This window comes from Mchenga conophoros, linkage group LG6 (assembly GCF_057382185.1).
Source record: "Mchenga conophoros isolate Kocher_MC1m ecotype Shallow Benthic linkage group LG6, M_conophoros_male_GT1.1, whole genome shotgun sequence".
NCBI lineage: Eukaryota > Metazoa > Chordata > Actinopteri > Cichliformes > Cichlidae > Mchenga > Mchenga conophoros.
Window position 1 is genome coordinate 23,212,079 of NC_140531.1, and position 23,684 is coordinate 23,235,762.

General features: G+C 39.8%; 1 protein-coding gene across 2 annotated transcripts; it reads left to right on the forward strand.

Moving 5' to 3' along the window:
• Window positions 1–13,362: 13,362 nt before the first annotated feature.
• On the forward strand, window positions 13,363–20,637 carry ankrd49 (ankyrin repeat domain 49). Of its 2 annotated transcripts, none has more exons than XM_085276844.1 (3): window positions 13,363–13,515; window positions 16,044–16,265; window positions 20,056–20,637. In XM_085276844.1, the coding sequence occupies exons 2-3, from the start codon at window positions 16,053–16,055 to the stop codon at window positions 20,530–20,532; spliced, it is 690 nt and encodes a 229-aa protein (XP_085132970.1). In that variant the 5' UTR covers window positions 13,363–13,515; window positions 16,044–16,052; the 3' UTR covers window positions 20,533–20,637. The 2 variants fall into 2 exon arrangements, with proteins under 2 accessions (XP_085132970.1, XP_085132971.1); XM_085276845.1 differs by having other exon boundaries at window positions 16,047–16,265.
• The last annotated feature ends 3,047 nt before the right edge of the window (window positions 20,638–23,684 follow it).

Genomic DNA, 23,684 nt, shown 5'->3' on the forward strand with positions numbered 1-23,684 from the left:
ACTCCTCAACATAAACCTTTGGGAAACCAGTTTGCACTGCATATGGAACGTTTTGGTGTTTGGAGGTTTTGCTGTGCGGTGTGATGAAAAGTCCCTCCTTGACAGGATAAATATGAGCCAGCAGGCTGGTGGGTCTCTTGTAGAAAAAAAACGTAGAAAATTATAGAGCTCGTTGAAATACTTCTAATATTATAATACTAAATGAACCATGAAAGGATTTTTCTTGATTTTCTACTGACAGTGTGAATGGCACAAGGAAATGTTATTCAAACCAAGTTTCAAGGAAGGTCATTATAAATATATATCGAATGAATACAATCCAATCCAATCCAATTTTATTTATAAAGCAGTTTAAAATACCCAGCACAGGAACAAAGTGCTGTACAGAAAATAAGTTAAAACAATAGAATAACAAAAAACAGCAAATTAAATAAATAAAACACATAAGACAAAATTAAAACAGCCCTATGTTAAAGCAAAAACAAGATAAAACAGCATCGAATCACCTAAAAACAACTAAAATAAAAATAAAAAACCAACATCTCACGTGGTGTCAAAGGCCAAGGTAAAGAGGTGGGTTTTCAAGAGTGACTTAAAAACAGATAAAGAAGTGGCCTGTCTAATCTCTAAAGGAAGCTCGTTCCACCGTTTGGGAGCTGCTACAGCAAAAGCACGATCTCCTCTAAGTTTACGCCCAGTCCTGGGTATCTTCAGGAGCAGCTGATCAGCTGACCTGAGAGAGCGGGTGGGTGTATAAGGCTGTAGCAGCTCAGAGAGATAAGATGGAGCTAGGCCATGGAGAGCTTTAAAAGTAAATAAAATAATTTTAAAATGAATCCTAAAAGAAATGGGCAGCCAGTGAAGTGAAACTAAAACAGGGGAAATGTGCTCAAACTTTCGAGTGCCAGTTAAAAGACGAGCTGCGGCATTTTGCACCCTCTGTAGATGACTAATATATAATGCACTGACCCCTATATAAAGTGCATTACAGTAATCCAGCCGAGTGCTAACAAAGGCGTGGATCACTGTCTCAAAGTGCTGCCGTGAAAGAATTGGCTTTATTTTTGCCAGCTGCCTGAGGTGAAAGAAGCTAGATTTTACCACGGCCTTAATTTGATTATCAAACTTTAGATCACAGTCCACTTTGACCCCCAGGTTTGTGACAGTTGGCTTAACATACTGTGCCAGGGAATCTACATATACATTGGGGGTCTCAGTGGGGCTACCAAAAACCATCACCTCTGTCTTTTTATCATTGAATTTTAAAAAGTTAACAGACATCCAAGCCTTAATGTCATCGAGACACTGAAGTAATGGCTGTGTAAGATATCTGCCTTTTTTCTTTAGAGGGACATAGATCTGACAGTCATCAGCATAAAAGTGGAAAGCAATGCCGTGCTTTCTCAGTACAGAACCAAGAGGAAGCAGATATAAAGAGAAGAGGAGGGGGCCTAGAACTGAGCCCTGTGGGACACCACACAAGAGGGGAGCGGAGGACGACGCATAGTCACCAAGGCTGACACACAATCACAACCCACACTCAGCAAACTGAGCTCCACTCTTCCAGTCCACACAGCGTCTGCCTGCAGGTATTTTGATCATCAAGCAGAAGCGATCATCTAGTTCAAAGGTTTGCCTGATCGTTAAATGCTGCAAAATATTAGTTCTGCAAAGCTGCTATGCTGTAATCTGGTATGATTGTCTCAGATATGAACATGATGTGGATAATAAAATTCATTGCAGGGTTTAGGCTTACTTAGGAGTCACAGACTCGTCATTCATTTGCATTATGAGCCACCATTTGAGTCATATTTCAAGTGAACAAGTAATAATTTGTGTGAAAAAAAAATCATACAAAAGCAGTGGTGGCGTGAGATTCATTCACACGTCCATTCATTCCCACAAATATCTGTTATCTTAATGTGGATGTGATGAATGATGATAAAAGGAAGCGTTGAAAATGGGAGGACATGGGGCAGGATGTTCACTATTAATTCAATCATTCATTTTCTTTTATTTATGCAAAACATTTGCATGTTCTTTTTCACTATCCACTTAGATTGAACATTATGCTCTTAGCATTTTTATTCAATCAACATTCAATCAAAGATGATGGTCAAAGAGAGCCTGCAAATGGCTTGCATGTGTAATATTTTAAGAGTGGTAAAAGCGTGGTAGTGTGGAAGTGAGAGCTGTCGCCTCGCAGTAGGAAGATCCTGAGTTTGAATGCACCTGCTAGCATCTTTGCATTTCAGAGTACTCAGGCTTCCTCCCACAGTCCAGAGACATGTGTGTTAGGTTAACTCCATCCAGCCATTTTCTACAGCTTATACAGAGTCAGACTTCCCTCTCCCTGCCTACCTCCAAGCCAGCCAAGACATGTATCCTCTCCAGCATATCCTGGGCCTGCCGCCGGGCTTCCTCACAGCATAACATACCTAAAACACTTCAACTGGCTCCTTTTGATGTGGAAGAGTACTGGCTCTACTGATCAACATAACGCTCAGCTCTCTCTTCAGCACAACAGATCAGTACAGTACTTCATCCACATCACTGTAGATGCTGCATCAATCTGCCTGTCAATCTCCTGGTACTTAAGGTACTTAAATTAAACTTAAAGTTGGGGCCATCGCCTTTTTCTGGTAGAAAATAATGGCTTCACAGCTGCATGTGTCAGTTGTCGTATCTGATTCAGATCCATGAGGCCACAACCTGATTAAACCAAAAGACCCACATCATCCACCGTCCCAGCGGAAATAAAGAGTTTGATTCCCTAATTCTGGAGCACATCTTCCAGGAAGGAAGTCAAGGTGAATCTCATCCAATCCAGTGAATGAGGTTAATTGATGACTGCAAATGGGTATTAATGCATGTGTAATTGGTTATCTGTCTCTGTGTGTCAACTATGCAACACACTGGCATCCTATGCAGGGTGTAGCCTGCTTCTCACCCAGCAGGAATAGGCTCCTTTGCCTGCTCCCAGCCACCCTGAAAGGATCAGCAGAAATGGGTGGATGAATGGATGGTAAGAGTAAGACTGCACCACAGTGACTGACTAGAGGCAATGAAAACTATTACATGAGCTCCACCACAGTGAGTACCTCTCAAGGATGCTCACTCTTTATCAAACGCTTTAGTGAACCAGACCGAGGTGAGCATTAATAAGACTTTACTGATTACTTTAAAGGTTCTTTGCAACATCACATCTTGATCTATATATGAAGAGCCTTAATAGTAAAGGACCAAAGGGACTCACTTAGTGGCTTTTTTCTTATTGGAATTTTGCTGATAGCCATTTTAATATCTGTCATTGTTTTTGTAAAATAACAGTTCAAACGTGTTGGTAAATGTATGCATTTTCTGGCAAAGAGAAGAGAGAAGGCGGCTACCACTCCTGCTTTCTCATTTGTACTGTTAGGATGCCTGGGTCGTTGACCCAGGCTTTTGAGTTTATTATATTAATATCATTTCTAGTCTTCGGTTTCTTTGTTAGAGTTCTGTCTTATGGTTTATGTCTCTGTGTTCTCTAGTTGCTCTGTCTCCCCTGTCAGCTGTATCCCCTTGTCAAGTTCGCGTCTCTGTGTTATGTTTCCTGTTTTACTTTGAAAGTCCGTGTCTCATGTAAATGCGTCTGGTTTTGCTTCCTTTGTCTCGTTAGGCCTGATTTGCCTCAGCTGTGTTTCCCTCCTGTTACCCATTCCCTGATTGCTCCCTCTGTGTATTTAAGCCTTGTGTTTCTCTGTGTCCCTGTTGTAATCTACTGTTATCTACCCTCACTCATGCTGTGTGTTTTGGGGCTTCCTGCCTGTGTTAATGTTTGTATTTTGGAAGTTTGTTACTTTGAGTTCAGCATTAAAGCTGTTTTTTGAGTTCATATCTGTCTCTGGAGTCTGCACTTTGGGTCCTTTTCCTGCCTGCACACAGCTGTTCCATAACATGTACACTGAATATAAAGTGGCAACAACCGTCTGTTATCTTACTTCAAACACGGGGAAAGACTAACCTGGCTCTACACGAAGCCAACTAAATCTGCCGAGTGTAACCGACCCAGAGTTTGGGCCGGTAAAACAGATTAAATGTTCCTGCAAAACAGGGAAATGATGAGACAGAGACGACTGGTGAAGTTTCTCTTTGCCTTGCTTCTGCCATATTTATTTATATAATCACATGTATTTTTAACTTGCAGCATCACCATTCTCTATATACAACAGAAATAACAGTAAAACCGCCTGTGTGTTCAAGCTGCAATACCACGATCTTTACATGGGAAACAAGAATACTTCACGTGTAGTGACCTTCAAATCATTTACTCGGTTATTCTCTCTGAATGACAATTCAAAACAATATGAAATGCATGTTCAAATACATTTTACCTCTCTTTAACTCTTAACCCAAATACCTATGTATTCTGATTGTTTTAACCAACATACCAGTGCTTGGTCTTAAACCAATTTAGCTTAGTGGCTCACAAATACATGAAAGAGTCATGTGTATGCTGGCAGGCTTAGCTTTAGCTTTAACATTCTCAAAATCACTTTTCAGAACCAGTAAACAGTCGTTCTTCACTGTCAACAGCAGATTAACATTCATATTCACAAAATCAGGACACGACAAGGAGCTTATTCAGCTAAACGACCCGAAATAAGTGACGAAAGGAAACCAAAATGGCGCCCGCGGCTGGCTGGGCTTTGGCATTTTTTCAGTCCTTCTACTTCATAAAACGTAACCAATAACAGCGTTTACCCGCTGAGTTATACCCCCACATTTAGCTATGTTTCTTATCAATATTTTACAACCGTTTTACTATAGTTTTACCGGTTACAAACCTGCAAAACAGGGAAATGATGAGACAGAGACAACTGGTGAAGTTTCTCTTTGCTTCGCTTCTGCCATATTGGAGAGGAGGACCTATGACCTCGCTATTCTGTCTCACTGAACAATGCGCCACCCGGAGGCTGGGAGGTGCAACTACCTCATTAAACATAGTTCACTTCGGTGACAAATCTCTCTTTCTTTTAAGTACTACTTCTGATGGGATCACACATTAGTGTGTCACACGAGCAACATCTTTAAGGGGCTTCTTTCTCTTGTGGCATGAAAAAAAGCAAGATGACAGTGCCAAACTGAATTTTTAAAATCCTCTTTGGGGACATCCCACCCAAAAATAAATTATGCATGTTTTTTCTCTATCCATCTGTTTTTGGTTAGAACTGGTGAGTTTTGGCAAGAACGGACTGTTTATCTCCCTGGCCAACTAATTGCACTGGCCTTGTGGTTCTCTCAGCAAAAATGCTAAAAAATGTGATGCTCACATTCTCAAATGCAACTTGCTCAATGGAAAAGGAAGGCCATTATTGTATATATGCTGTATTTGGGATTAGGGGAATGTGAGATTTCTCTCTTTATAAATATAATATAGGATGCAAACATGTGTACACCTGACATGTTACCCAGTAACAGCTATAAAACTGTAAGGCCAAAATCAGTGGCCTTGGGTTCCTTGAATAAGAGACAGGTTTTAGAATATTTTCTCTTCCTTATCATAAATCCAGAGTAAAACATATAAACTCTGCCTCTGCCTGAAAACCAGAAAAAAAAACTGAGAATAAATAACAACCAGTGAGTCACTAACAGCTATTGTACCTATTCTAAAAGATTCTCAAGTGTAGCTTGACCAAATTTTATCTAACTGAAATGCAACGCAACAGTTTACAACCTTCTGAAGTGAATCTGCCATGTTTGATACCCTTTGAAAAACATGGATTATTTCCTCTTTATACCAGACCTGGTAGAGGGACCAGTGAGAGGGAAGGATCAAGAGTTGAATTTCTTTTTATTTTGCCCAATTAATGGCATTTTAACTTTTAAAGTTCTCATTTTCAACTAGAGTCACAAGAGAAGGGATACAGACTCACCTGTGTTTACAGGGACCTCTCAGCAAACTGAAGGATGGTGGGTAACGTCAGTAAACATCTCATTTCTGAAGTGCTGCACAGAGGGCACATTGTCATCATATAATGCATACAGTAGCGTCTGGGTTTTTGCTCTGGCTCTGCTTTGAGCAGAGGCAAGCAGTAACATACTGCTTTAACAAGGGATCAGCAGCATCATTACAGCTGCACAAAGACATCTCCTCTACTGCTGCGGCGCTTTGTGGAAGTTTCCCAGCCGAAGCACAAGCAAACACCAGATCACCAATAACGCAGGTTGCCAAAGTGTGTGTGTGTATATATATATGTATATGTGTGTGTGCAAAAACATATTTGTCAGCACAGTTGCCCACACACACTTTTTTGCATGATTAGATCAAAACTATGCAAAAAGTATGAAAAACACATGCAGTATTTTGCATGTGGATGTACTTACCAATACCTGCAGTGTTGCAAACCACATATTTTGTACCTGTCACTCTGAGGTTTCTTGTTTGTTTGATTTTCATGTCTAAAAAAATTCCAGGGTGATGCCATCCTGAGTGTTGCTAATGCACTCACTCTGTTGACTAGTTAGAGCCCAGGCCTATTTCTATTATCTTGCTGATGAGCCATCTGATTGATTCACGACTCTCGGTGCAAATGCCCTCAGAAAAATTTTAACAGGGTGGAAAAGAAGTCTTTTATATTTTAGCTTTCCAGCTGTGTTGACATGTGTCAAAAAATGAGAATAAATTCTTGTGACATTGCTTTGATTGGCTTAATTTCGTTACATTTCAAATGAGCTCCAAAAGATGTGTTGTTTTTTGCAGAATGGCTGGATGAACAACCTTTGCCTCGGAGAGAGTGTTGTGGAGATAACAAGGCAGCTGCTGAACATTAATCCTTGGCTGAGGTTTAAATACTATAAAGGCTCCAGGCGAGATCTCGCAAAAGTCCGTCTTAATTTTTTTTCTCCCATGTCCCCTGCGGGGCTCCGTAATTTATAGCTGTTCGAAATTAAAGTTATTCCAGCAGGTATTATGAAAAGCAGGAGTACACTGTGTTTCAGGGATAACAGCGACCTCTGTGGCCACAAGTGGAAATTACATCATTTTGGCACAGCTTATCATGTGCCCGCGAACCCAAAACAAAATCTCATCTCATTACAAAACAGCAATTTTACAGTTCACAGTCATTTAATTTAATTTAACTTAACGTGAGCTCAGTGTAAAATGTGGTGGATAAAACATGCCAGTTTATGCAATGTTAGTTTATTATTTATTGCATACCTGGATAGAAATGTTTTTATTGATTTTTTATTATTATTATTATTACATTGGCAGTGTGTTTGGGGTCACTGTGAAAAATTAAGCTGCTGTTAATCAGATGCTTTCCAGATGGTATTACATGGTGGATCAATATCTAACAGTACTTTTCTGTGTTCATAATTCCATCATTTTGATGAGAGCTCCAATAATACTGCCTGAAATGCAGCCAATGGACAACTTAGTTTTGAGTTGTGGGAAAAAACCATGACAGAGCCTCTACTGTTGCTCTTCTGTGTTGGCTGTAGACTCTCACTTTTGTACCTCTCCTCACCCTCTCCTTACATACTCACTCAAAAGACTTAAAACAAATGTTTCAAATTTAGATTCATCACTCCATCAGACCTGTTGCTAGTGATTTTTAGTTTGGTTCTTGTATAATTTAACACAGTGGCCCCCAACCTTTTTTGCGCCCTGTCGCGACCTTTAAGGTGTCACGGATAAATACGTTAAAATAAAACCAGTGCTGGTAACAAAAAAAAGATTTATTCATAACACATGGGAAAAGACCCAGAGAAAAAGAGTTAATGATAAATGTGATTTTTTTTTAAATAACTCTAAAAATCAATAAAAACCCTGAAAACCATAAATTTCACGCCAAACCTCAACTCTCACGGCCCGGTACCAAACAACTCACGGACCGGTACCGGGCCATGGCCCGGGGGTTGGGGACCACTGATTTAAGAAACCTTAGCCTTTTCTTTCTTTTTCCTTTCATTACGAATGGCTTCTTGACAGCCACCACCTTGATACCACGTCCACTGAGACCATTTCTGATGATTAGACTGATTAGCTGAAGGGCCAGATGCATCTCTCAGGGTCTGTGTCAGATTTTTTTCTGAATTTTTTACTCATTGTGAAAGACATGACTTTCAGATACTGTTCATCTGGTGTAGATACTTTGTTAGACCTGCCACTTTTTCTTTTGTCCTCCACTTTGTCCAATTTCCTCAACTTTTTTTAGGACACCTTGCACATGATATGTCAAGTTTTCAGTTAACAGGTCTTGGGAATCACCTTGTTGGTGCAAAAATAAAATTTCATGCCTGTCAAATTATGTTTACTTTGACATTTCTCATGGATCCAACCAAAGAAACTAGAACAAATGATTATTTTTTTCCCACAACTTAAAACTAAGTTGTCCGTTTTATACAGACACAACCAGTGACGGTCCTAGCCTGTTTGGCGCCCTGGGCGAAAACTCCCTCCCTTATTTCTGGGATTTCGCACAACCTAGGATCCAAATCATGAATACATAATGGGCTTGGATTTACAAGATTATGAATGAAATGTGCTCTATTTGGAAGCAGCCGGCCCCCTCCCCTTTCGATTGTTTGTGTGTGAGACTTTAAATCATCAAACTGTAAATTATAAATTTTGAATTGTTATTGATCCCTTTACCCCTGGTCCTAAAGTGTATATTTATTTTCTTACTCTTCTTATATTTATTGTTTGTTTACTTGCACTGCTGTAACTGGAGCCTCGTCGCCTCGTTTATGCTGGACTGTATGTAGCGGAGATGACTTTGACTTCGGCAGCGAGCAGGCGCACTGAGGGCTCTCGCGCTCACTTTTCGCGTATAGAATTTCGAAAAAACATCGGTGCAAATTATAAGTCTGTATCATAATATCTGGTGTTTTCGTGTTTGTTGGTTTGTTTTTATTTTGTTTTATTTTGCGAGTTGGTTATTAGATGCCACTCCAGCCAGCCAGAGAATCCCCCGCTGCCCCGACCTCTCCTCCCTGTGCCGCAAGCAGCAGGCGCACCTCGCAAACGGAGGGCACCCTTACTCCCAGCAAATAGGCGATAGAAAACCAATTGGTGCCTATACCATTCCCAATATGCGCTGGCATGACGTTGGGGCAGCATGAGTAGGCTACGAGCATTCTTTTTTTTAAAAAATTTTTGCCGATGCCCGTGATGCCGCCCCCCACAAGGTAACCGTATCAAACCGTATCAAAAACCGCTACTGGACACAACACCAGTTGACCCCTTTAATCAGGTGCATTTTTATGTTTGAATGGTTCACAGGTCCGTGTTAAAACACTCCTATGAAAAAGTTCACGTAAAAGGACTGGACTGAAAATGAGTGGAAAAAGCAGCCAGTGTCCAAAGAAAAACTTCCAAAAGCCTTCAGAAAGCCTGGAGAACTATTGTTCAAGATCACTTTAAAAGATTACCAGAAAGTCTCACTCCTTTTAAAGAAACACAAAGATGTCAGGCGGCTCAATCCGATCACTCTACACTATAGATACAAATGCTGGTATTGATCAGTGCCAGCACAACTGGATCAATACTTTATTTCTATCCTCTAAGTTTGGTATGTAGCCCACTAAATTGTGTTTAAAAAAAATTTTTTTTAGATGACTGCCATAAAATATATTTTCAAAATAAATCAAAAGCAGGTTTGTTTTTATTAGGAAATTATTGTGAAAACTAAAACTCACAGTGCTTTAGTATGGAACGCCAGGACTGCCATAATGAATTAATTAAATACACCATTAAATAATTAATTAAATGTGGCAATAATTAATTAAAATTGGAATTAATTAATTAAATAAATAGTTATGACACATGTAATTAATTAATTATTGACACATTTAATTAATTATTTATGTATTTCACATTTTAATTAATTATTGACACATTTAATTAATTAATTATTGACACATTTAATTAATTATTTATGTATTTCACATTTTAATTAATTATTGACACATGTAATTAATTATTGACACATTTAATTAATTATTTAATGATATATTTATTTATTTCATTTTGGCAGTCCTGACGCCTGGCTCTCATCATGAAATAATTTTATCTGTCAGCCTCACCCATCAAACTCAGGGGGCGGGGTTAACGCTGATCGAGTCAAAACCATTGCTTAGGCCTGGTGGCCATTGTTTCTAGCACACAACAACCGGCATGTGGAAGCTAACAGAACTGAGCTTTGAAAAACCCTGTTTGTGTGTTACCAAATACCGTTTTAATATTTTTTTAGCCGAGAATGTAGTGGTTTAATCTTCATGTGTCTGGTCGGTTTGTCAAGATACAGCCTCTTTGCAAAAGTGTTTCGATGATTTCGGAGATGTCTGCCCAGTCTCACGGCAAAGCGTGGGATAGACCCGCTCGCCTCGCAAGCAATCCCACCGACAAAGCGCAGGCCCCGGTACACAGCTGTAGTAACCCCCGCTGACTTCTTTTACTGAGGTTATATTTATCGATGTTTTATTTCCTGATGTTCTTATGTGTCCTACGTGTTTCAGTCGCCAATTCTGAATTATAACTAACATTAAAAACATGTTTAAGGAGGAGAGAGAGCAAATAAATCTGTTTAACATCTGATCTTTGGGTTTTTGTTCAGTAATCAGCGTGACCTGTGTATAAACACATAAAAGAGATAACGTTGGTGTTTCCGTCATGTAGTAACTGCTGGCTTTAACTGTACAAAGGTTGTTCGACACTATGAAACATATACAGACTTCATGATGTTCGGCTAATATTTTTATTGTGAATATTAATCATGCTGACCTCGCTCTGTACACCACGCAGCGAGGTCAGCATATCCACGATATCCTCAGCTCCATGAGTTAACACAAAGTTTCCCAGCTGACTATCTAACTGCCAACTATTCCAGAGACGTGAAAATATACAGCATAAAGAAAAGTGTAAGAGACTCAGCAGCAGATTAGAATAACAGTTATACATTTAATAAATCACCAAATGAATCCAAGAAACGAGCAAACCTGTTCCGACAATTTGAATTTGTATTCCCTCAGCTGCAGACTCGCTGCTGTTTAAATGTTTGAAAAGGAAGATTAGATATAAACAAACGTCAAACATAGACTCAGTCTGCCTTCACATTTCATATGAGGCCAGCACGTATAGTGGCCTCAGCAGGCTATTACTGAAATACACATGCTATATCATAAACTATGATATAAATAGGGAGGTCCTATTAACATGTTTAGTTTTAAAGGACACCTTCCTGCCTTTAGTCTCATTCATGAGCAGTATTAGTTTTCTTCTAACATCCAGAAGTCTGCACAATGTGTTTCATAGTTTGTAACAAGCCTTTGACAGGTAAACATAACATGACCGAAAAAGCAAAAAAAAAGAAAAAAAAAAGAGAGAGAGTGTTGACATAAGAAGAGAAAATTCTCTCAATTATGGAGACAGACAAATGGTTCATTTATGTTTGATGTGTGTTTATTCCTCCCTAAATATCGTCGGTGAAGTTCGCCATGCACGTCAGATTTTCCTGCGCATTTTTATACCTCTGCCAACAGAGAGAGAAAAAAAATCACATTCTAACAGACAGCTGGTGCTTAGAATACAGTTGAATAACTATTAAAAAACAGATGATATTTAGATGATAGTTCAGTCTAACACATGTGCCAGTGAACCATTAAACGTCTGTGAAACTATGCAGTTATGAAACGTAACTTTAACCTCAGCCAAACCGATTTGCTCAGTTGTAAATAAAACAGCGAAGTAAACGTGACCCGACAGACAGAACCTGAGTGAATGAAGTCCAGCGTTTAACCACTGAGAGCTAAAACTCAGCTGAGGTTTCAAAGCTGTGTGCCGGTGATTGGACATCAGCCGCTGATAAAGCTGTTCGCCTATAAAGTGCTCTGTAAGGAAACGAGCTCCAGCAGCTCTGCGCTCGGGGAAAACACTATATTTACTTATCTTGTGCAGAAAAATGCGCTGACATTGCTTTATATCGAGCACCGGCTGCCCAGTTAAACTGTGACTATCACCAGGTAACTAGGCGTGTTTCTTGAATTAGCAGCAGGTGTTAAACAGCTGACAGATGAGGAGGAGGATGCATGCAGGTAAACTGAGGATCTGTTGAGCTGATCGCTGGTTTCGTGAGAAAAATGTCAGCTCGTTCTTTATGTTACAGAAGCACAGAGACACAAGACCAGGCGGAAAGAGACGATCGTTCGGTGAAAATGAGAATCTGCGAATGCAACATGTGGAACACGGAGAGTGGAATATGTAAACAAACCGGTTAACGTAACCCCCTCGGTGCACTCTGCATGCTAACTGTTAGCAGAGCTAGTGAAATCTCTGAAAACATCTGAGCACTTTTGCAAACATGTTCTATGTTGACAACCTGACCAGACATACGTCGCGACATTCGCGGCTAAAACACTGTTAAAAGTGTAGCTGGTGACAGAAAAACGGGGTATTTTAAAACTACACCACCACCATTGCTGCTTGTGATTTGATCTGCATTCTGGGATAACTGGCTGCCCCAAGTCTACACAAGCAATCGATTTTCTAGGATCGACCTGTTTTGACTTACTTTGCACGGCAACCAATCAAATGTTAGAGAAGCTGCATGGGCAGCGTTAACCCCGCCCCCTGAGTTTGATGGGTGAGGCTGACAGATAAAATTATTTCATGACGAGAGCCAGGCGTCAGGACTGCCAAAATGAAATAAATAAATATATCATTAAATAATTAATTAAATGTGTCAATAATTAATTACATGTGTCAATAATTAATTAAAATGTGAAATACATAAATAATTAATTAAATGTGTCAATAATTAATTAATTACATGTGTCAATAATTAATTAAAATGTGAAATACATAAATAATTAATTAAATGTGTCAATAATTAATTAATTACATGTGTCATAACTATTTATTTAATTAATTAATTCCAATTTTAATTAATTATTGCCACATTTAATTAATTATTTAATGGTGTATTTAATTAATTCATTATGGCAGTCCTGGCGTTCCATACTTTAGTGATCAGAATTTGCAAACTAATCATAATTCATCTCATAAACCATGGCACACTGCTCTCCCCTACATTAGCTACCTTTTTAAGTTTAAAAGTATCGATATCGGTATGTTCGACACTTCCTCCGTGTTCACTACTAACTGTTTAATAAATCTGTATTTATAAGACCGGCACCAATTGTTCTGCCAGACGGAAGCAGCAGTTTTACTACCAGATGTCGAATAAAAGAAGAAGTAACCCTCCGCGAGCGTTTGTGGGTAATGGAGTCTTTCAATGGCGTGTCTGCTTGGCGCTAACTAGGCGAAGAACTACATATCCCGCTTGTCTTCACTGCAGCGTGTTTTTGTGTGGACGAGGTGAAACGTACTTCGCTTTGCTTTTCTATGCTAGCAGTTAGAGCAGTTACACTCGTGTCTGTGAGCGGTGCTTCACAGATAGTGGACGTCAAAACACGGCCACCATACGTCACGGTGCGGAACGTCAACAACGGCATCTGGCGGAACAGTTTCAGGTGTGTAAGTGTGAATTAAATGTCGTGAACTACTTGTAAAATTAATCTAACGCCTTTGTTTCACTCATAGTCACTTGGATGAGTGACGAAACGTTTCTCCCACTGAAAACGCTCCGTCCAGATGAACAGAATCAACCTTTGGAGGTCTCCTAATAAAGTTGTCATGTTCATTTTTAAGTGAACATTTCTCAAGGAATAGGGTCGTTGTCAGGTCATTTAGGACCCCTTAAAGATGTTTTATTTTCATTGAGTTGCATTACAGCTCCAGTTCTAAACCCTACATTATTTTTGCTTTACATTTGAGCATGAATAAAGACTTAATGCTGAAGAAGCATTGATGAAGATAATAAATTTTTAATGCACATGAGTCAGGTTAACAAGGCTTTTTTTCTTTAGCATTTACAGTCAAGTGAAACGATGAGCAAATTTTAATACTATACAAAGGTAACCCGAGTAAATACAAAATGCAGTATGTAAGTGGTGATTTCATTTATTAAGGGCAAAAGTTATAAAAACCGCACCGGCCACTGTCAAAATGTAATTCCCCACCTTGTTAAGTCACAAATTCAAAGCCATTAATCACATTTTTTTGGAAAGCTAGCCATGCAAAGACCTGGTTACTGTTGGACCTCTTCAATTATGAAATATGTAAATAGAACCTGTTTTTCAAAGTGAAGTAGATTTAAAGATCTCTAAAAGCAACACATCATGCCACAATCTAAAGAAAGTCGAGAACTCCTGAGAAACAATTTCTCATCTATCAGTCTGGAAATTATTACACAGATATTTCCAAGGTTTTGGACTCCAGCAAACTGCTGTGAGAGGCACTGTCTAGAAATGACCAGCTTCACCACTGAACTTTTCCAGGAGTGGCCAGCTTACCAAAATTCCTCCAAGAACACATCAACGACTTATCCAGGAGGTTGCAAAACAACAAACAGGCAAAAACCACTGCTGACCAAAAGGAACACGACGACTTGTCTCACATTCGCCCAAAAACATCTTGATGATGCCTTAGACTTTTGGGAAAATATTCCATGGACTGAGTCAAAGGTTTCATAAAAAGAGCATCGTAGCAACAGTCAAGCATCGTGGTGGTAGTGTAATGGTCTGGGGCTGCTTTGCGGCTTCAGGATCAGGATGACTTGTCGTAACTGATGCAACCATGAATTCTGCTTTCTACCAGAAAATTCTGAAGGAGAATGTCTGACATTCATGCCCTGAAGCTTGAACACATTTGAGTCCTGCAGCAGGAAAAAGATTTGCAGTCCACTTCTTAACGGCTCCAAAACAAAAATGTTTGGAGTGACCTAGTCAAAAAAACCACACCTGATGCCTCTTAAAGTCACCTTTCTCTGCACCTCTGGACCGTTTCCAGTGCAGTTTTCTGGAAATCCCTTTCACTCTCCTCAATCCTGAGTGTCACTAATGATGAGAGCGGAGCCTCACTCGACAACCGGGTGACCAAACAGAAGTTCCCAACATCAAAGCCTGAAGATAAGCCCCCTGAACAGGAGCATGTTTGTTTTTGTTCTGACATTTACAGTATTCTGCACTGAGAGTCCACCCACAACAGTTGCACTGTCAAACCAGGGTTGTGCTCTAACATCCTGAGTCACCCAAACTCATCCGATTTATTGTCCTAACCCTATTTTAATAAGCAGCAATCACTTAAAGTTTTTCGATTCACACCATGTAAAATTAAACATTGTTTTTACTTTGATACAATTATAATTTTCATCACTTCCCTTTCAGTAATTTTTCAGTTAATTATTTTTTAGCCACTGAGAGTAGTCAGCTTTGTCCTACCCGAGAGATTTAATTTAGACTGACATAAAAGGGAGAAAGGAAAAAAAAAAATAGCTAAAAACCTGATGCGAGAATGTCTGATCATAACAAAAATGACGATAAAATGGTTTCTGTTGTAAAGTCTGCCAGTCAATTAACCATTCTGATATTGCAAACTAGGAATAATGGAATGACAGCTCACATTTGAGAAACTTGAAAGGTCTATATTTGACATTTTCCAGTTACCAAAATAGGTTTTAATTATTTTTCTACTCATTAATTCCCTCATTGTGTCAGTGCCGCAGCTAAGAAAGAATCTGACGGGAACAACAGATGTGATGGCTTATTGTTTGTCTACTCTTAAAGGTGCGAATATCAAATTTAAGAAGCAACAGACCAAAAATAATTATGAAACCATCTGTGCATGCCAGATTCTTCTATAATGACTGTTTGTCAGCAGTGAGGTAGCCCGAGCCCGGCAGCTGGATATGTTTCTGTAATCCTAATGATGCTGGACATTTTTTATCCAATGCGGTCTATAAAGAACTGGGGGAAATAAATGAGCCACAAGGCTTTAGGTCGTTGCACACTTACATTTTAAAGATCTGGTAGATCATATCTTACACAAACACTAGGTAGAAATTAATTGGTTCTTTGGGTGGCTCACTGGTGTTTGTGTCTACTTCAACCTTAACACGAGGAACAAACTAATAACTCTGACGTGTCTTCTCTGTCCAAAGCAGCGACTGATGGAGTTTCCAGAAGATTTTAACCAGCTCGAGCTTCTCGACACACACGGACACCTGATCCCCCGAGGGTCTGGCAGCGTGTGGACCGGAAGCAAGGACGATGAAGAAGAGCCAGAGGAGAGGGAGCACAGTGAGGAGTGGTATCTGGAAAAGGAGGAAGCTCTCAAAGATGAACCCAACGAGCTCATTCTGTGGGCGGCAGAAAACAATCGCGTAAGTCCAGTTTTGTTTTCAGATTAGGGGTGAGCGGTAGAGCTTTAAAATAATATTATTATTTCAAGGAAATTTGTGAAAATGATATTATGTATGGGGAAAAATCTTTTCCATCCTTGTTTTACAGTGAGCTACTGTCACTGCTGACAGGCTATCTAATTTGAAGTGTGAATCTATTGAAACAAAGTGCCAGTTTTTCCTGGTGCCAACTGGTACCAATTCCCTTCTGGCTTAATCTTCGTTTTTGCAGCGTTTAAAAAAAAAAAGAAAAAGAAAAGAAAAGTTTAGTTGTTTTGCTTCTCATTTCCTTCCTTCTTCACGTGAACTACAGTAGAACCCAAAGTAAGGAGATAATATCCTCGTTTATATTGTAGCCTGAATAGTTAAACTTTGAGTTTTTCTTCCATCTGTTGCAGCACAAACGGTATCATCAGTCATTCAGGTCTTTAAACTGAAACATGGTTTGATTTTCATCCTTTGGGCATCCAGTTTTTTTTAACCATCTATCAACATGAACATCTTGTGCTGCTGCAGTTTAGCTCACTTTTGTCAACTACTGTAGGTTTTTTTTTTGGTAGTTTAAGATGAATTTTACCCGTTTTGATCCCAACTCTCTGTAGATGACCTTTACTTAACTAAAGATACCAAACTTATACAAAGTTCACCTAAATACGCTGCAGTCTCAGAAGTGACCAGGAAACGAGTTAACACTATTATTGTACCGAGATTAAACGGCTGTCGCAGTACAGCTTCTTCTGCAAATGACTTTTTCCTGTCGTGAAAATGGCGACAGCAGCTTTCAGTGGTCTCAACATAATACCACAAAAATACATTTTGCTGTCATCTTAAAAGCAGCACTTTGCTTCCCCCTCACACACTCCTGCCCTCTTCCCCATCATCTTCCTCTTTGCAGTCAGCAGCTGCGAGCGGATCAGTCTGTTCTTTTTCCTTCTTTGTCGCTGGTTTTCTCTGTAAGATACTGAGTTATCCAATGTAGCATCTGCTGCTGACTATTTGTTGACAGTAAAACTACTCCTCTGGAAACCTATGTTATTTTAAAGCATGAGCTTTTTTATTTTAAAGGTCACTGGGAAATGAAAACTGAAGGTATCGAGCCGCCGGTCTTTGCTGTTGCTGATGTCTCCCCTAAATTTTAGTTCAGGATACACTGACTGCCACGTCTATTTACTGCAATTTCTCAGCCAAGCATCCCTCTTGGTCAATTACTAGACACTATTTATTCAAGTTTGAATTAAAGTGCTGGGGGCACACACTGGGGAAAAAATCACAGCACAAGCTGATGCTTTATGAATTTCAAACCAGTCATGACCTTTGAGTCTTCATCTCAGGATAGAAGCAGAGCTGAATAAATAGTAATTACAGCATTTAGGGACACAAATTAAAGTCACTCCATTAAAGTCAAATGTTTGTCAAACAAATATTTTCCCCCGACAGATCTCTGGCCTGCTGCGAGATCTAAGCAGCAACTAATCGTAACTGCATAAAATTCCTACTGGCTGAAGCTGGACATCATCCAAGTGTGAGGGTAGAGCAATGGCAAAACTAATCAGCTTCGTATATTCACTTTATTTTTACACTTCACCTTTAAGGATAAATACAAAGATAAAAGCACAGTTTCATCATATGCATCCTTTATTTTGGCAGATTTTTGTTCTAATCCCACGGAGACGTTGACCACACACAGGATGGTTTGTGGTATCCTTTAAGTTGTTTCCACTTGAGAAGGTTAAATAGTGTAAATAAATAGTCTTGAATGTTGATTTTTTTTTTTAATGATTATTTCTTCTAGTTAAAATTACACATGGCTCTCTAACCACAAATGGGAACTCGTGAATTAGTTGTAAATATTTCACAGGCAGCAGTGATTATATTTGAATTTCAAATTTTAATACTCAGAAGGCATCAATACCTTTTCCCCAGTTATATAAAAAATAAAAACAAAACACAGAGTTTACAAAGTGACCGTCTAGATTAAAAATGATAGAACTATATACTAATGCACCAGTATAGCTGTATGAGTAACCTGCTGTCTGAGACTTGTGGTAAATTCAATATTAAATGTCAAGAATTGCAGAAGTTCCACCGAGGAATAAAAAATCTCATGACTTTCTACACCATGAGGCAGGAAGCAGCACAGAAACACAGCTGCATTTAATACAGCCTGAACTCCCGAAAAAGACAAAGCACAAAAGCTGAATGAAAAACAATATACACTTGCAGATAATTAAACTTGCGTCAGCCTAATTTAATCAAAGTTCATTATTTGCATTATAACACTGTCACATCCAGCAGTTTCCCTCAACACACCATAATTGAAAAAGATTCGTGCGTGGAATAAATTCCCAAATAATTCAAAGTTATTTGGAGTCATGACAAATTTTCTTGATTTTTGTCTTGATTAAGTGAGTAGAAGAATTCAGCTGAGCAGTTTCCAGACAGTAAGTCCTGATAATGTCCTGATAATGTCAGGAGAATAATTTCATGGAGCTGTCCAGAGTTTCCTTTTTGTACATGTAGCCCACAGCAGGAGATTTTCATCAGATGTGTTCTCATTGTTCTCACCTCTGGAACAAGTCAGCTTAACTTTGGAGCTAAGAAGCTGGGTAGAGCATGTAGGAGGCAGGATGCGCAGCACCCACTCATTTGCTGTAAATTCCCAGAGCTTTTGCCTTCTGTGTTCTCAGTTTGACCTTGCACTGACTTTGTACAAGGAAGCTGGCAGGGAGAAGATCTTTTGACGCCTGATCCGGGGCTACAGTGCATGTGTGAATATAATTTAAACAGCAGTTCTTCCTCCTGCAGGGTGATTTTCAGTCTGACATTACTGTCTTTAAATCATAATTTGTGCATTGCGCTGTATTTAGCAGTTGGACTTGGGCCCCAGTTACTCAGGCATAGCAGGAGGTTGGTAACTCCCTGATAACCACCAGCTGCAAGGAAAGACTGTTTATTGCCAACCGGTTGCTGGAAGTCAGTAGTTAAAATAGGTATACGGTGAAAAAACACTTAAATGGAACTGAAGTAAATCAAAATGGCAACTGCAAATATGCTTATCTTAAGGTTTAAAAATTGGTGACATCACAGTAACTACATTAATCTTTTGTCTGTCTGTAGTTACAGTGGTGAGGCATACCCATATGGAAAAGAAATAGTAAAAACTTATATGTGATTACTCATGAAAGTGGCCACTTTCTAATTACTTTTATACATTGTTTTAGTAAGTATCCAAAACATACAAGTTTCATTATATACTTTTTCAAGGGATCTTATATCTGTTTTCACTCTTATATGCTTTTCATACAAGTTTCACACAAGACAGATACAAACTTTATAAGATTTATACTGTATATATCTTTTCCATATGGGTAACCTTTACTTTGAAGCTGAACAGTCTACGTTTCCAGTTTATATTAAAGTTTCTCCACTGCTCAGAGACTAGTTGACAAGTGTTTGCAGAGTGTTCCTTTTGACCTTTTTTCTTTGTTAGCCTACGTTATTGGTATCAGTTTGTTGGTTAAACCGAAGCTTTGCTGAAGAGGTATCAGAAAGTCTGAAAATCAAACTGCTGCATCAGGTCCTTTGACAGCTTTTGGTGCCTTTACCGCAAAGTAAAAAATAAACGAAGGTGCTTATGTGACTATTTAAAGTTTGCATGAAGCACAAATGGAGCCGACCTTGTGATCAATGTTGCAGAAATGAAGTTTTATTTGAGAAAGAGCAGCTCAAATGAAAGGTTTTCTTACAATCACTTTATGTGGTTTTCTTTCAGCTTGCCACAGTCCACAGTTTGTTAGCTGCTGATCCTTCGCTGGTGCACTGCTGTGATGAAGATGGTTACACTCCCCTGCACCGTGCAGCATACAGCGGTCACATCGAAGTCGTCTGTGCTCTGCTTGCCGGCGGCTCTAAGGTCAACCCCCGCACCATCGACGGCTGGACTCCCCTTCACAGCGCTTGCCGCTGGAGCCGCGTTTCTGTGGCGAGTTGTCTCCTGCAGCACGGAGCGGAACTGAACGCCCAGACCAACGGTGGACTCACACCATTACATCTCGCTGCTTCATACACAAGCTTCTCAAAAACAGACTCCAGACACACCTTAGAGCTGCTGCTCTCTCAGCGCCATCTGAAGCCGGGGCTCCGCAGCAGCAGCGGGGAGACTGCCGGAGAGGTGGCTCGACGTAGTGGGCCCCATCACTTTATGTTTGAGATGGTGGAAGACTATGTGAATGTGGTGCCCATCTCATGAACAAAAGCACAGGCCCACACAGGCTTTCACATTAGTATTGATGTCTTGTTCATGGTCAGGTTTCCTTTTGAAGCAACATAATAAACGTGAATGTCAAATCTCCAATTCATCTTCTTTACAATTAGACTGAAAGTTTCTTCTCTTTTATTCTGCAATAGACCACAGGTTAAAAAAAGGTCTCTTTAAACCTGAAATTGCAGGATTTCTGAGGAGCTGAAAAGATGCTGTGATAAGATTCAAGCTGTGTTTCTGAGTGCCAATTGTTCAGTGACATTTAGATATTAGAAATTCAAACCATTATATATGAGTAGTTATTTTAGTATCTACCTGTTAACTAAAAGTCTTTTTCAACCTTGAAAGGTTTTCTTTGGATTTGTGTAGGGCCTAACTTTTACACTCATTAGCCACTTTATTTGTTGCTCGAGTAGGCTCTGGTACTCAAACGATGATCACTTGGTACTATGGTGCCCAAAATGTGCCAAGTAAATATAACCCACACCATTACAACACCACTACTAGCCTGAAACACTGATTAAAGGTAGGATGGATGAGACTTATCAGATCAGGCAATGTTTTTTTATTTTCTATGGTCCAGTTATAGTGAACTTGTTGTGTAGCCTCAATTTCCTGTTCTTAGTTGACAGAGATGGCATCCAGGTTGGTCTTCTGCTGCTATAGCCCATCTGCTTTAAGGTTTGACATGTTTTAAGAGATGCTTTTCTGCATAACTTGGTTGTAACTTATGCTTATTAGTGAATATTCATACTGATCTTCTTTTGGCCTCTGACAGTGGATTTATGTCTGTGCTTGTATGGCTAAACCTCAGTGCAGTGTTTGATACTGTTGAGAATATTTTATTATAGAAATTAGAGCATGCCATAGATACTGCACTGCTGTGATTTGAATCATATCTAATAAACCCCAATGTGTTAATGTAAATGGGAAGTCCACAGGGTTCTAGGATTCTGCTGACATTATATATGGATCCCTTAGGCCAGGGGTCCCCAATCCCAGTCCACGAGGGCCGGTGTCCCTGCAGGTTTTAGATGTGGCCTTGATCCATCACAGCTGATTTAAATGGATAAATTACCTTCTCAACATGTCTTGCAGTTCTCCAGAGGCCTGGTAATGAACTGATCATGTGATTCAGGTGTGTTGACTCAGGGTGAGATCTAAAACCTGCAGGGACTGGCATTGGGGACCCCTGCCTTAGGCAATATCATTAGCATGCATTTTTATTGGTTTGCAGATGATACCCAGGTTTATCTATGAAGTCGGAAGTCAGGTAGCACACACCAATTAGTTAAACTGCAGGAACATCTTAAAGACATAAAGACCTGGATGACCTCTAATTTCCAGCTTGTAAATCCAGATTGTCACAGAACACGGAGTGTTCAGGTAACAGGACCCCAAAGCAGACTCAGCACACCGCAGCTCAGAACTATGTACAAGTTTTTATTGAACTGAAGAATCTTTTAACAACGCTAAGGAAACGAAAAACTAAGGCTCATACCACGGGGGGAAACGAGGAGCGTGGAGCCCAGGAGCACCGTAATCGGGACCGTGGGGAAACTGCAACAGAAAGGAGAGACACAGTTAACAGCACGCAGGTTGTCAAGAAATGAACAGCTAGACTTCATAAGTTGCCGAGGCTTACAGGTAGAGCAGGACCGTGGAGCTTGGAGGGGAGAGGTGCCCGTGAAGGGAATCCTAGGGAGGGAGGGAGGCCACAAGCTTCCACGCCGAATGCTGGTCACACTGGGAGGAGACTTACGGACTGGCGAAGAGAAGCTGTCAGAGCTGGCTGAAGTAGTCCTCCGGTGATTGCCTCAGATGAGACGTAGGTGGTTTGGAGGTGGCCCAGCCCGAGGGTGTGGCCACCGTAGCCTCCCACGGCTCCCTGGATGCCGAGCCATGGGCCGTGACACAGATAAAACTGAGCGACTGTTATTGTGATTTGGTGCTGTCTAGTTAAAGTGAGGTTTAATTTTTGAGTTCCCATTGAGTTAATATTTGATTTACTGCTGGCCTCCCTGTCAGCTCAAAGCAGTCTGGTTATGCTCTGACCTCTGGCATCAACAGTTAAAGTAGTTTAAACATGCTGTGTGCAACATAGATCGCAACTAGAATATTTTTCTTTTCAGTTACTGCTAAATATTAAAGTTTTTAATAATAGCTTCTTACTTTGTGTGACAAGGTTTTACAGATCTTCTTCTCTGCATGCTTTTTCTCAGGCAATGACCATTAAAAGGAACCCCGGCTATTAAGACATGTTTGTGTTAAAATATGTATGTGCTTTCAATAATATATATGTGGAATTAAAATACGCCAAATGTTTTCCTTTTAAGCACATTTTACAGGGAGTGCAGAATTATTAGGCAAGTTGTATTTTTGAGGAATAATTTTATTATTGAACAACAACCATGTTCTCAATGAACCCAAAAAACTCATTAATATCAAAGCTGAATGGTTTTGGAAGTAGTTTTTAGTTTGTTTTTAGTTTTAGCTATTTTAGGGGGATATCTGTGTGTGCAGGTGACTATTACTGTGCATAATTATTAGGCAACTTAACAAAAAGCAAATATATACCCATTTCAATTATTTATTTTTACCAGTGAAACCAATATAACATCTCCACATTCACAAATATACATTTCTGACATTCAAAAACAAAACAAAAACAAATCAGCGACCAATATAGCCACCTTTCTTTGCAAGGACACTCAAAAGCCTGCCATCCATGGATTCTGTCAGTGTTTTGATCTGTTCACCATCAACATTGCGTGCAGCAGCAACCACAGCCTCCCAGACACTGTTCAGAGAGGTGTACTGTTTTCCCTCCTTGTAAATCTCACATTTGATGATGGACCACAGGTTCTCAATGGGGTTCAGATCAGGTGAACAAGGTGGCCATGTCATTAGTTTTTCTTCTTTTATACCCTTTCTTGCCAGCCACGCTGTGGAGTACTTGGACGTGTGTGATGGAGCATTGTCCTGCATGAAAATCATGTTTTTCTTGAAGGATGCAGACTTCTTCCTGTACCACTGCTTGAAGAAGGTGTCTTCCAGAAACTGGCAGTAGGACTGGGAGTTGAGCTCGACTCCATCCTCAACCCGAAAAGGCCCCACAAGTTCATCTTTGATGATACCAG